Source organism: Doryrhamphus excisus, linkage group LG15 (genome assembly GCF_037039965.1).
Source record: "Doryrhamphus excisus strain RoL-2023G ecotype Guam linkage group LG15, RoL_Dexc_Guam_v1.1, whole genome shotgun sequence".
Lineage (NCBI taxonomy): Eukaryota > Metazoa > Chordata > Actinopteri > Syngnathiformes > Syngnathidae > Doryrhamphus > Doryrhamphus excisus.
In genome coordinates this window covers 14102109-14115047 of record NC_136371.1, presented here as the reverse complement: position 1 = coordinate 14115047, position 12939 = coordinate 14102109, and the positions used below count along the sequence as shown (strand labels likewise).

Sequence of the window (12939 nt, the reverse complement as noted above, 5' to 3'; positions counted from 1 at the left end):
TTGACTGTTCTCAAACCCACACACACTCCCTTGGCCACCCCCTCCTCCCCCTGCTAATACACGCCTCTGGAGGGCAATATGTGTAACAAGCTATATGTGCCTTAATCATACTTTACCGTGGCTGACATCTTCCTGTTTCAAAGGGCCTCTTTTTGTTTGGAAATATATGATAAAGGCTAAATATGTAAGACGAGATGTTTTGGTGTTTACGGATTACGGATTACAGCATATTTGGGGTCAAAACTAAGACCATTGCATCATAACAAACACCATTGCACTTTTATTGAACATATAAAAAACATGCATCAGAAACTGCACACATATGAATGACAACAAATGTGCTAATAGTCGCATTTAGCTGTGAGAAACATGTATAGTAGCTTGATCGCAATCTGCACATTATAGGATTTAGAATGTTTTTTTTTTCAATACTGCTACAGTGCACAGCAGTGGAGCACTAACACTGCAACACGATATGACAGACAATGGATTGGATGCTACAGAGTGAAATGTACAATTCACACAACAGAACCAAAGGTCTGTGTCTGTGACTTACGTCCATGTTTCTGCACACTGCAACATTTGACACCAATGTTGAGGTTTGAACGTGAACCATTAAAAAAAAAACTTACATTACTGACACATTTTCCGTTTTAATGATTTTTGAATGGAAAGTGCCTGGTGCTAGTTACTAGAGTGCTGCACATGGCAGATAAAGGCAAGTGTAAATTTGTCTTCCATGGTGTGTATAATTTTGCACATTCATTATGTCATCCAGGCACGGTGGTCTAGGGGTTAGCGCGCAGACCTCACAGCTAGGAGACCAGGGTTCAATTCCACCCTCGGGCATCTCTGTGTGGAGTTTGCATGTTCTCCCCGTGCATGCGTGGGTTTTCTCCGGGTACTCCGGTTTCCTCCCACATTTCAAAAACATGCTAGGTTAATTGGATACTCCAAATTGTCCATAGGTATGAATGTGAGTGTGAATGGTTGTTTGTCTATATGTGCCCTGTGATTGGCTGGCGACCAGTCCAGGGTGTACCCCGCTAGGATAGGCTCCAGCACCCCCGCGACCCTCGTGAGGAAAAGCGGTAGAGAATGAATGAATGAATGAATGATGTCATCCACAGTATTGCACTTTTAAGGCCAAGCCAGTTAAACAGCAAAGCAAAACCTACTGTACAAAAATATGTTTCATATGACAATACATCTTCATAATCAAATAATTTAAAAGCTGCATGATAAAAACTGTACATTGTCAGTGCGTTACTCATCATGCTGATGAGCTAGTGCACGGCCAGTGATTCATGAAGAATCAGTAACTGGGCTCGTCCATATCTTCATCGCTCCAATCAGGAGGTGCATCGGTTCCAAAGTATCTATCCCCAAAGTTTCCTACAACAATGATGCAGGTATAGTCATGTGAGAACAAGCTGTGTTTATGATGTTAATTTTCTAGCCCATGAGTCTCACCAATGCCAGGTATGATGTGGAATAGATCGTTGACCTTCTTGTCAACTGCTGTGGTGATGATCTTGACCTGTGGGAAGGCGTAGGCCACTGAATGGACCCCCATTTCAGCCATTAGCAGAGAAACCAAGAGGATCTTGTCCTCTTGTACATCATGGTCCTGCAATGGGAACATTCATTAGATTAACTGTGTACCAGTTTGTCTGCATGGCGGGCCAGTGGTTAGCGTGCGTGATTGGCTGGCCACCAGTCCAGGGTGTACCCCGTCTCTTGCCCCAAGACAGCTGAGATAGGCTCCAACACCCCCACGACCCTCGTGAGGATAAGCGGTAGAAAATGAATGAATGAATGAATGAATGAGTATCCGTTTCTGCCCACTAGTGGGAGCAAGAACCATGACTCACCAGCAGGACTCGAACTGCCATCATGGCTGCAGCGCCAGTGGACACAGTGCAGTCCATCAGAATCACATGATCTTCGCTTATATCTTTGGGGAGACGCAAGTAGTGAAGCTGTGTCCAAACAAAATAAGCATAGGTGTTAAAATGTACAGGAATATTTTGATTTTGTTTCATCTTTGGTCTCCTATTGCTTTAAACCTGGACCTCTGGCTCTCCTGTGTCCTGGTTGGTCTGGATAAGGATTTTTCCGATGCGGACATCCTTACACACGGCCCTCAGTGCTGGCTCCATGGTCTCTCCGGCTCGTAAAATGGACACACCAGTGATCTGTAGAGAATCAAACCAAAATTAGAAAGTTGCTAAGTGCATGTTATAAGTCATGGGTGTCAAATTCAATAGCATGGGGGGCCAAAACTCAGTCTACTTTAGGTTGTGGGCTGAACTGGTTCTCATGTCCCTTTATTCAGGAGCACTTTAAACATCAGAACACATCAAACACCGTCATTTAATTTGACAGTTTTTTTTTTTTTTTTTTTACCAAACAAGACATCTGACTTGCAAATCATGTTGCCAGTTTGTCAACTTTTGTTAAAAGTTGAAATACTTCGAAAGCAACTGGCGGGCCGGATTCAAACGCTTGGTGGGCTGCATGTGGCATGTGCATGTAGTTTGCCCACCCCTGACTCATGCTTTTCAAAAGTGTTGCTTTGTCCTGACAGGATGTAAGGGATACAGTTTTGCTGTTTTTAAGTCATGTGCAGTTATTATTATGCTACATATATACAATATTTAGTAGTTTATACTGGAGGAATCGTTTACTTACTCAGCTCGCTCTAAGCCAGGGGTGGGCAAATATTTTGACTCGTGGGCCGCATTGAGTTAACAAAATTGTCCAGGGGTGTTGTTTTTTTGTTTTTGTTTTTTTTACTAAATAAGACATCCAACTTGCAAGTCATGTTGCCAGTTTGTATGTTAAAAGTTGAAATACTTTGAAAGCAACTGGCGGGCCAGATTCAAACGCTTGGTGGGCTGCATGTGGCCCCCGAGCCGTAGTTTGCCCACCCCTGCTCTAAGCCCTTTGTTTGATTCCACCTGTGAGGCGGCCAACTCAATGCAATTTTCCAAACAGTTCAAATTGCATCACAAGTTCAGCCCCAGGTTGAACACATACAGCAACAAGAAAAAGTATGTGAACCCCTTGGGCTTTCTTTGATTTCTGCATAATTTTTAAATGAATTTAAGTCAAAACAATACAATCGTACATTCTCCTGAAGTAATACTGCACAAATTTTTTTTTTTGATTTTTGTTTAATGAACACAAGATGTTAACATTCACATTACAGGGTGGAAAAAGTATGTGAACCTTAACATTTAGTAACTGGTTGACCCTCCTTTTGCAGAAATAACCTCAACCAAACGTTTCCTATAGTTGCAGATCAGACCGGCACAATGGCCAGGAGGAATTTTCACAGAATTCCTCTTCACAGAATTGTTTCAGTTGAATATTTTTTGTTTGTCTGGTGTGTATGGCTCTCTTGAGGTCATGCCACAGCATCTCAATGGGGTTGAGGTCCGGACTCTGACTTGGCCACTTCAGAAGGTGTCATTTCTTCTGTTTGATCCATTATATTGTTGATTTACTCGTATGTTATTTACTCATACATCCTCGTTTGAGCTTCAGCTGGTGGACCGATGGTCTTAAGTTCTCCTGCAAAATGTCTTGTTACATTTTGGAATTCATTTTTCCATTGATAATCCACAGTAATCCGTCCAGGCCCTGAAGCTGCAAAACAGCCCCAAACCATGATGTTCCCTCCACCATATTTCACAGTTGGGATGATGTTCTGATGCTGGTGTACTGTGCCACTTTCCCTCCATACATAGCGTTGTGTGTAGGAACACTCAAATTTTAAAATAACTCAAATTTTCTTTCATCTGTCCAAACAATGTTGTCCCAGGAACTGCTGTGGAACATCAAGGTGGTCTTTTGCAAACTTTAGACGTGCAGCAATGTTCTTTTTATGGCAACTGTCTTGAACTCCCTCCATTTGTAGATGATCTGTTTAAGTGTTGAGACATGGACATCAAGGCTTTTGGAGATACTTTTGTATCCCCACCAGCCTTATGTAGCTCAACAATTCTTGCTCGTCTTCAGAGAGCTCTCTGGTGCGGGGCATGATTCCCATCAGACAATGCTTCTTCTGAGAAGCCATTTCAAAACTAGCATGAGTTTTTAAAGGGCAGGGCAGCTTGATACGACTCCTGCAAACTCATCACACGAATTGAACTCCATGTTGGATGACACCAATGGGCTCTTGGAGAAGTCATTGACCAAGGGGTTCACACACTTTTCACACCCTGTACTGTTGAGTTTTTTTTTTACATGTGTTCAGTGAAAATATGAAAATATAAATTTAATTTATTTATAATATAACATTTTTATTAGTTACAACAGAAGTTGTTCATCTATTGTAGTGACTTACATGAAGAGGCCACATGTTATGCCAAATATATATATAATCCAAGAAATCCCAAAGGGTTCCCACATACAGTGCATCCGGAAAGTATTCACAGCGCTTCACTTTTTCTACATTTTGTCATGTTACAGCCTCATTCCAAACAGTAATAAATTAATCTCTTACCTCAAAATTCTACACAAAATACTCCATTATGACAATGTGAAAAAAGGTTTTTTGACATGTTTTGAATTTATTAAAAATAGAAAACAAAAAAATCACATTTACGTAAGTATTCACAGCCTTTGCTTAATACTTTGTTGATCCACCTTTGGCAGCAATTACAGCCTCAAGTCTTTTTGAATATGATCCCACAAGTTTAGCACACCTATCTTTAGGCAGTTTTGCCCATTCTTCTTTGCAATAAGTCTCAAGCTCCATCAGGTTGGATGGGAGACGTCTGTGCACAGCCATTTTCAGATCTCTCCAGAGATGTTCGATCGGATTCAAGTCTGGACTCTGGCTGGGCCACTCCAGGACATTCACGGAGTGGTTCTGAAGCCAATCTTTTGAGATCTTGGCTGTGTGCTAATGTCTACTGTCTATATGGTCAAGGTACATGACCAGTCTACTGAGGTCAAGAGCGCTCTGGGGCAGGTTTTCATCCAGGATACGCTCCATATATTGCTGCATTCATTTTTCCTTCTATCCTGACTAGTCTGCCAGTTCCTGCTGCTGAAAAACATCCCCACAGCATGATGCTGCCACCACCATGCTTCACTGTAGGGATGCTATTGGCCTGGTGATGAGCAGTGCCTGGTTTCCTCCAAACATGGCGCCTGGCATTCACACCAAAGAGTTCAATCTTTGTCTCATCAGACCAGAGAATTATGTTTCTCATGGTCTGAGAGTCATTCAGGTGCTTTTTGGCAAATTCCAGACGGGCTGCCATGTTCATTTTACTAAGGAGTGGCTTTCGTCTGGCCACTCTACCATACAGGCCTGATTGGTGGATTGCTAAAGAGATGGTTGTCCTTCTGGAAGGCTCTCCTCTCTCCACAGAGGAACGCTGGAGCTCTGACAGAGTGACCATCGGGGCCTTGGTCACCTCTCTGACTAAGGCCCTTCTTCCCCGATCGCTCAGTTTAGAAGGCCGGCCAGCTCTCGGAAGAGTCCTGGTGGTTCCAAACGTCTTCCATTTACGAATGGAGGCCACTGTGCTCATTGGGACCTTCAAAGCAGCAGAAATTTTTCTGTATCCTTCCCCGGATTTGTGCCTCAAGACAATCCTGTCTCGCAGGTCTACAGACAGTTCTTTTGACTTCATGCTTGGTGTTTGTGCTCTGACATGCACAGTCAACTGTGGGACCTTATATAGACAGGTGTGCCTTTTCAAATCATGTCCAATCAACTGAATTTACTGCAGGTGGACTCCAATTAAGCTGTAGAAAGATCTCAAGGATGATCAGTGGAAAAAAGATGCACCTGAGCTCAATTTTGAGCTTCATGGCAAAGGCTGTGAATACTTATGTAAATGTGATTTTTTTGTTTTCTATTTTTAATAAATTCAAAACATGTCAAAAAACCTTTTTTCACATTGTCATAATGGAGTATTTTGTGTAGAATTTTGAGGTAAGAGATTAATTTAATACAGTTTGGAATGAGGCTGTAACATGACAAAAAGAAAAAGAAGAAAAAGTGAAGCGCTGTGAATACTTTCCGGATGCACTGTACTTTTACTTGCCACTGTAAGTGCTGTGAAGTCTTGAAAATGCTGTCTTGACCCAATATAAGACGACTCGTATTTTGAATACCTGTTTTGTTCAGATATTTTGGATATTATTTAAATACAAGAACTGCACATTTGAGACACTGACAGTGTAACTGCAACTGCATGTAACTGGTGTGTGTGAGTGCCAAGAAGAAAAGCTCTGATTTGCATTGAATTTGTCGGTGCTGAATATATAATGATTATTCAGATTTATTTTTTGCAACAAATGAATGTCTTATCTTTGGGTCAATACAGTAACTGAAAAAAGGCTGCCAAAAACACATTACCCTCTTCCCGTGGAAAGTCCTGCCTTCATAATCTTCTCCTTGGGGGGTCTGGACTATATGGAGCTGAGAGAGTATGCACAACAAACATACTTGCTAATATTAATCAAAGCATTAAATGTTTGCACTGGCATGTTTTGACGAAGGGTACAGTTGCACTGGAAATTACATTGTAAGTTATATTTACATATATATTTTAAACACAAACTGATAAACCAAGATAAATATTTTATGTGTTGAGCTATTTATATTGTTTTTCTTTTGTTGGTACATTGCAAACTACTGTACATTTATAAATTTGGCACCTAACAGTGACAGTGACATTATGATGTCTGCTGATGTTGGGAGATGTACAGTAGTAGTCCTGCTGAGCCTGTTCGGCCTTTGACACGGTGGACCACAACATTCTAATAAACAGACTGCAAGACCTGGTTGGGATGTCAGGTCCAGTCCTTTGCTGGTTTAATTCATTCATGTCACAGCCCGGAAATGTACTGTGTGGTATCCCCCAGGGCTCAGTCCTGGGCCCCATTCTCTCGGTCGGATAATACAGCAGTTCAGCGACATTTCCTACCATCTTTTTGCCGATGATCTTCAACTGTACTGCTCATTTAAACCATCTGAGACCCACAAACTGACCTCCTTGATCAACTGCCTGACGCAAATGAAGCAGCAAAATTCTAAATTAAATTGTAATTTTTGGAAAACTAGGTTGAAGAAAAATGACACAATGAGAATAAGGTCATATTACGGCAATAAAGTCATAATATTACAAGAAGAAAATAATCCAAAACAAAGTTGAAATAGTTGGAAAATAAAAATATAAAAACAGAAATGGAAAACACAGGTGTACTTTTACAAGAATAAAGTAAATATTAAGAAAACTTTACTTTAAATTTTCCTACATTCATTTTCTACCAAGAAAAAAGATGTTTTTTTTTTAAAGTTGTTATATGGGAAAGTAAAAATGTTTTAATATTTGGAAATTTTACAAAAATAAAGTCTAAATAAAGTCTAAATATGATGAGAATATCAAGGTTATCCATAAAGTCTCTTTACAAGAGCAAGTCAATAGGCAGATGAAGTCAGCAGTAGCCAGCTATATCTCTATATGGGCAACAACAGAAAAAGCACATCAAGACAAACTTGATTTCTTGCCTCATCAATGGCATGTAAGCAATTACATCAGTCAATTGCTACGATATGCATTTTGCACAGTAGGACCTTAATGAGGTTTTAAGTAGAGCTACAATATGCTAAATCAAGAAAAGGGAGTGAGACAAAACATTTGGAACTTGCAATTAAAAAATAAATAAACCAAAATAGGTTGTTTTTCACCTGATCAAAATTTTAAAACCACAGGCTATAAAAGCCAAAATCTGCTCAAATTTCTCATTTTCTGTCACGCATTCACACGATAATACCCTCCTGATGGCTAAAACTAAGAAGCTTTCTCTTCTTGAACGTGGTCGTATCATTGAACCACGTCACCAAGGCCTCTCAGTGTGCCATTGCTGCTGAGGTTGGACGCAGTAAGACTAAATCAATCTACTAAGTCAATCTACAGTTTTTGAAAGATCCTGAGCATTACGGAACAAAAAAGTTAAGTGGTAGACCCAAAATAATCACACCTGCGCTGAGCCAGAGGATACGATTGGCTGTCCGTCAAGACAAAGAGCGGGTCCTCGACCCAAATGAAGGCCCTTTCTGGGGCCGACTGCAACCATCAGATGGCGTCTGTCGGAAAAAATGGTTTCAAAAACAAAAAACGAATTAAAAGACCTCGTCTCCTTCAACCTCACAAAACTGCCCATTTAGACTTTGCTTTGTTTGATGCTCCGGGAGCATCAAACATGGGAGATTGAAAGGTGGAAAAAAGTTTTATTCTCTGAGAAAAAATGTCCAGATGGCTTTCAAAGTGCTGCACGGCGAACTAGTGGTTAGCATGCAGGCCTCACAGCTAGGAGACCCGAGTTCAATTCCACTCTCTGTGTGGAGTTTGCATGTTCTCCCCGTGCATGTGTGGGTACTCCGGTTTCCTCCCACATTCCAAAAACATGCCAGGTTAATTGGCCACTCCAAATTGTCCATAGGTATGAATGTGGGTGGGAATGGTTGTCTATATGTGACCTGTGATTGGCTGGCCACCAGTTCAGGGTATACCCCGCCTTTTGCCCAAAGACAGCTGGGATAGGCTCCAGCATCCCCGCTTCACTCGTGAAAATAAGCGGTAGCAAATGAATGAATGAATGGCTTCCAAAGTTGCTGGCATGACAAGGGGATCCACCTGGGATGATTTCTGCCGGATCTGGGGTGCTTTTTCATTCAGTGGAACATGGAGGTTCAGGTGGTGCAGCGTCGTCAAACGGTGGCTGGTTCCATGCAGATGTTGCAGCAGTCATCCCTCATGACTGAGGGCCCTTGTCTGTGTGGTAACAACTGGGCTTTTCAACAGGACACCGCTGCAGTTCACAATGAAGAAGGACTTCTTTAGGGAGAATAACATCACTCTCTTGGACCATCACGCATTTTCCCCTGATTTAAATCCCATAGAGAACTTTATGGGATGGATGGCAAGGGAAGTTTATAAAAGTGGCCATCAGTTCCAGTTGATGCCTTTCGTGAAGCCATCTTCACTACTTGGAGTAGTGTTCCCAAAAGCCTCTTGGAATCACTCGCATCAAGTATGCCCGAACCCATTTTTGAAGTGAGTTGAAATGAGAAGTTTTTTTGTTCTGGTTTGGAGTTTTTTGAGCGATGGTCTTAAACTTTTCATCAGCTGAAACAGCCTATGTCAGTTTAATTTTGATTTTCAATAAATTACTTTTTCAAAGTCTACTGAAAACCTCATTAAGATCCAAATGTGCATAAGTTCAATTCCATCTTTCAACTGGTCTTAAGATTTTGATCAGGACTTGTGTAAAGAGCCTTTGTAGGCACCTATTCCTTAAAAAGGTTAATAAGTTTGGGAAGGCCCAAAGACTCCATATTTTCATCAATCATCAATGACTACATATGAATGACTGATATGAATGTAAATTGCTCTTGAGCAGATGCAATCTTTCATTGTTTCCTATGTCAACATCTGTCTATTCAACTCAGACATTCTCAATCATGCTCGTCAAAGAGTGAGTATGCATTGATCCAAAGTGAATGAATGAACTGTGCATCAGAACCTGTGAAGGGAGGAAGGAGAGTGCTCGCTCAATCAACAGACGCATCAACCTCTTGGAGTAAAAGATGAACTCATCTCGGCTAGTTTCCTTGTTTCTAAAAAGGAAATGTGCATACATTACACATGCATGCTGTAATTTCACTGTGAGATGGCCAATAAGAAGCTGTGTCCTTGCTTTTACCTGATGATGGTGTGCATGCCCCTGACCTGGGGTGTACTCTCCAGAACGCTAAGAGTCTGGGGGAGGGGTTGGGCTTGGTGAGCGGAGGCCAAGGCTGCCCTGTAACCACGGCAACAAATAAAAGAGCGGGGGTGGTGCGGGTTAAGAGGAGCGGAAAGACAGAAGGTCAGCATCAAGCATCAGCATCAACCACTTTTGATCAACCACTTTTGCATGAATAAGTGCGAGTTCATAAAATGTGCACATCCAATTGTAAGTTCATACCACAAATTATTTTGTTATTGCTGGTGTAAAACTGCTTGATGATCGATTTGCAAAAGCAGAAACACAAAATAGCAAAGCACACAGTGCCAGTGTTAGCACAATTTGGTGGAAAATTACAACAGAATAGAGACCATGATCTTGGGATGAATTGAAACTCAAAAGTGTATTAATGTATTCAATGTCCAAAAACAGCATGGCTCCTCTTTGTTGTCCATCTTTTGGTCTCGAGTAAATGTAATAATTCTCCAAGATTCCACACATAGAAGATGAGTTTGGATATTCATTAGCCTGACACACAGTTACAGTGATGCGGTCATGGTGACGAGCATCACACTCCAAACAGCTACAGTGCCAACAATGTCACTTAGATACAAGCTAGCCAGATGCAAAGAAGAGAGAAATCATAGCAAATCTGCTCACATATCCCAGCGAAGTTTCCTCTATGGGGAGAATTTTTGACGAAAGAAAACGACGACAACAGAGGGGACACAGAAGGATGAAGAACAACAGATAAGGGGGAGAGAAATGAAAGGGCACAACATCAAGGTGGCTGAATGGATGACGGAACAGCTCAGTGGCTACCAGGATAACAATCAAGAGATATTTACTTGTGTTGTTGTAATGTACATACAGTACCATATGGCTTCCATTCGTTGGAGGTCGAGAGACAAAAGTCTAGGTATTTCAGTTCACCTCCTATGAGTGTGTGTGTCTACCTCAAATGTGGTGGCTGTTACTGAATGGAAGGAAAAACTTCGTAGCACGGCATTGGAAACTTTCACAGCCATTGACAATAGCTGTCAAAGGATCTCATTCTTTTTTATTATAGTTGCTTTCGTAGTTGTGTCGCCTCTACGAGGAGAAGGCAGGAATTTGAGTGTGTATTTTTACACAAAGATGGCAAGAAGCGTGTGTGAGGTTTTGTTTGTTTCAAAGCAGGAAAATTAACATCCAGCCAACATGAAATGCTGGCTGCTCCATACCACCCTCACCCAATTTCTTAAGGAAACCGATTTCTTAAGATGGCACAGTTTTTTTTCCCCTTAACCAAAATTAGTTTCCAGACGTTACGGCAGGTGTTGTCATAGCAGTCAGCAGATGTGTGGAAGGCAAACGTTGGCATTGCTTCTCCCTTTCTTTTTTTCTCCCCTTCACAGATAAAAAGGATGGAGCAGTTCGGGGGGGGGGGGCAGATGTTGAGGAGAGAATGATAGACAGGATAAAGACCACTCTACCTGACACTGAGCTCACGCTGTGAGCCGTGGATGTTTGCGTGATGAAGGTGTGGTGGGGAAAGAGTGGGAGAGCAATTCATCATGAGTGTGTGATAATTACACACTATTGTGGACATTATGCTGCTGTAATAATAAATATTAATAAAGATAAACTGCATATGGAAATTCTGAATACTTGCACATAATATATAACTGATATATTTACAGTGAAACATTCTCAATACAACACGACTTGATTATGGCCAGTAAGCCTCCTTTTGCGCAATAGATTTTTTTGACCACTAGAGGGTTCGATTGAGCGATGTAATTGCTTTCAAATACACACTGAAAATAGACATTTTACTTGCTCAATTCATTACAATTATATGTGTTTAGGCACATCAATTATTTCTTCATTATGTTTCCAACTTTGTGGGAACACTTTGGCGAAGGCCATGCAGGCACATCTGAAGTTTATAACAGGGGTGTCAAACTCAATCCCATCATATAAACAATTTATAACTGAGATGTACTGAGACATGGAGAAGCAGAATTCCACTAATGACATGTTTCTTATGACTGAGTTGGGTGTGTGTGTGCATGCTTTAGATGAAATGGGCGACTATTCTCACCTCCTCTAGCTGACTGTGAACGTGCTGCACTATCAAATCAATGGCAACCATGTTGCCGCCACCTGACAGGATGATAAGAGAAAAACTCCACATTGGCAACATCATTTAAAATGAATTTCATTCTAAATGTCACTTATTCAGACAGAAGTATTGTGACTAGTCATAGCATAAGACACGCAAATGTGTCTGCATGGAAGTAAATCTCACCACGGGGCACCACAATATCAGCCAGGCGCATGGTGGGCTCAATGTACTGCTCAAAGGCCGGTTTGACAAACTTGTTGTACTGTTTGATGACGCCCTCAATGTCCCGGCCTCTCTCAGTTATGTCCCTCCTCAGCCGTCGCACAAGTCTGATGTCCGAGTCAGTTTCCACAAAGATCTTCATGTCCAGCAACTGAAAAGGAAAATAGCATGTTTAGCTCATAATGGTAATGGTAATGGTAACGGTTTTATTTCATTTGAACATGCATCAGATTACAATTGAGTGCATCCCATAATCAGTTCACAGTTCCACATGTCCAAAAGGAGTAGGAAGAAGCAAAGCTTATTAAATCCTACCCCTCCATCTGGTACTTTTACAATCAGTAACTGTTGCATTTGTTCACTTCCTGCTTTCCATAATACAGTTTAAGGTTTTTTATTTTTAATAATGTACCCCGTACCAAAGTACGAGGTGATATGACCATACAATGACATAATGGGTACCATAGTAACTGTCAATATAGTGATACAGTGAAGTCTCGTTATATCGATATCGGTTATAACGACTTACTACTTATTACGATACTATTTTCATTTCCCGGCAAATTTCTAGTCTTTTATGATATAATTAGTTCCGTTAGTACGATACCCGGTTATTATGATAATCCGGTTACTACGATGCCCTTTTCATCTCCCGCCAGCCAATTTGGTCTGCTTATATCGATACAAAAGCAGCTTAAATCAATCTTTGCTTAAGGATTTCAATACCAAAAAAGAACACGGCGAACGGCTGCTTCCAGTCAACTTTATTTTTCACACTTCCACCACCAGAGTGCAACACACACACCGATTCCCGCACTTCCTGGTTCACAGGTCATGCTCAACCC

General features: G+C 41.2%; 1 protein-coding gene across 8 annotated transcripts in view; it reads right to left on the bottom strand.

Annotated features, from left to right (window-relative positions):
* Nucleotides 1-1048: 1048 nt before the first annotated feature.
* LOC131104316 (uridine-cytidine kinase-like 1) overlaps nt 1049-12939 on the bottom strand; it is a 34327-nt gene continuing 22436 nt past the window's right edge. For 3 of the 8 annotated variants that reach the window (XM_058051361.2, XM_058051357.2, XM_058051359.2), the window contains exons 6-15: nt 12056-12245; nt 11849-11910; nt 11238-11254; nt 9739-9837; nt 9559-9652; nt 6386-6448; nt 2070-2198; nt 1875-1982; nt 1474-1630; nt 1049-1395 (exon numbers count right to left, since the gene is read on the bottom strand). In XM_058051361.2, coding sequence (XP_057907344.1) covers nt 1316-1395; nt 1474-1630; nt 1875-1982; nt 2070-2198; nt 6386-6448; nt 9559-9652; nt 9739-9837; nt 11238-11254; nt 11849-11910; nt 12056-12245 — 999 coding nt within the window. In that variant the 3' untranslated portion in view covers nt 1049-1315. Of the gene's footprint in view, nt 1396-1473; nt 1983-2069; nt 2199-6385; nt 6449-9558; nt 9653-9738; nt 9838-11237; nt 11255-11848; nt 11911-12055; nt 12246-12939 lie in introns of those variants that run through there. The other 5 variants (XM_058051358.2, XM_058051360.2, XM_058051362.2 and 2 more) reach the window with 4 other exon arrangements.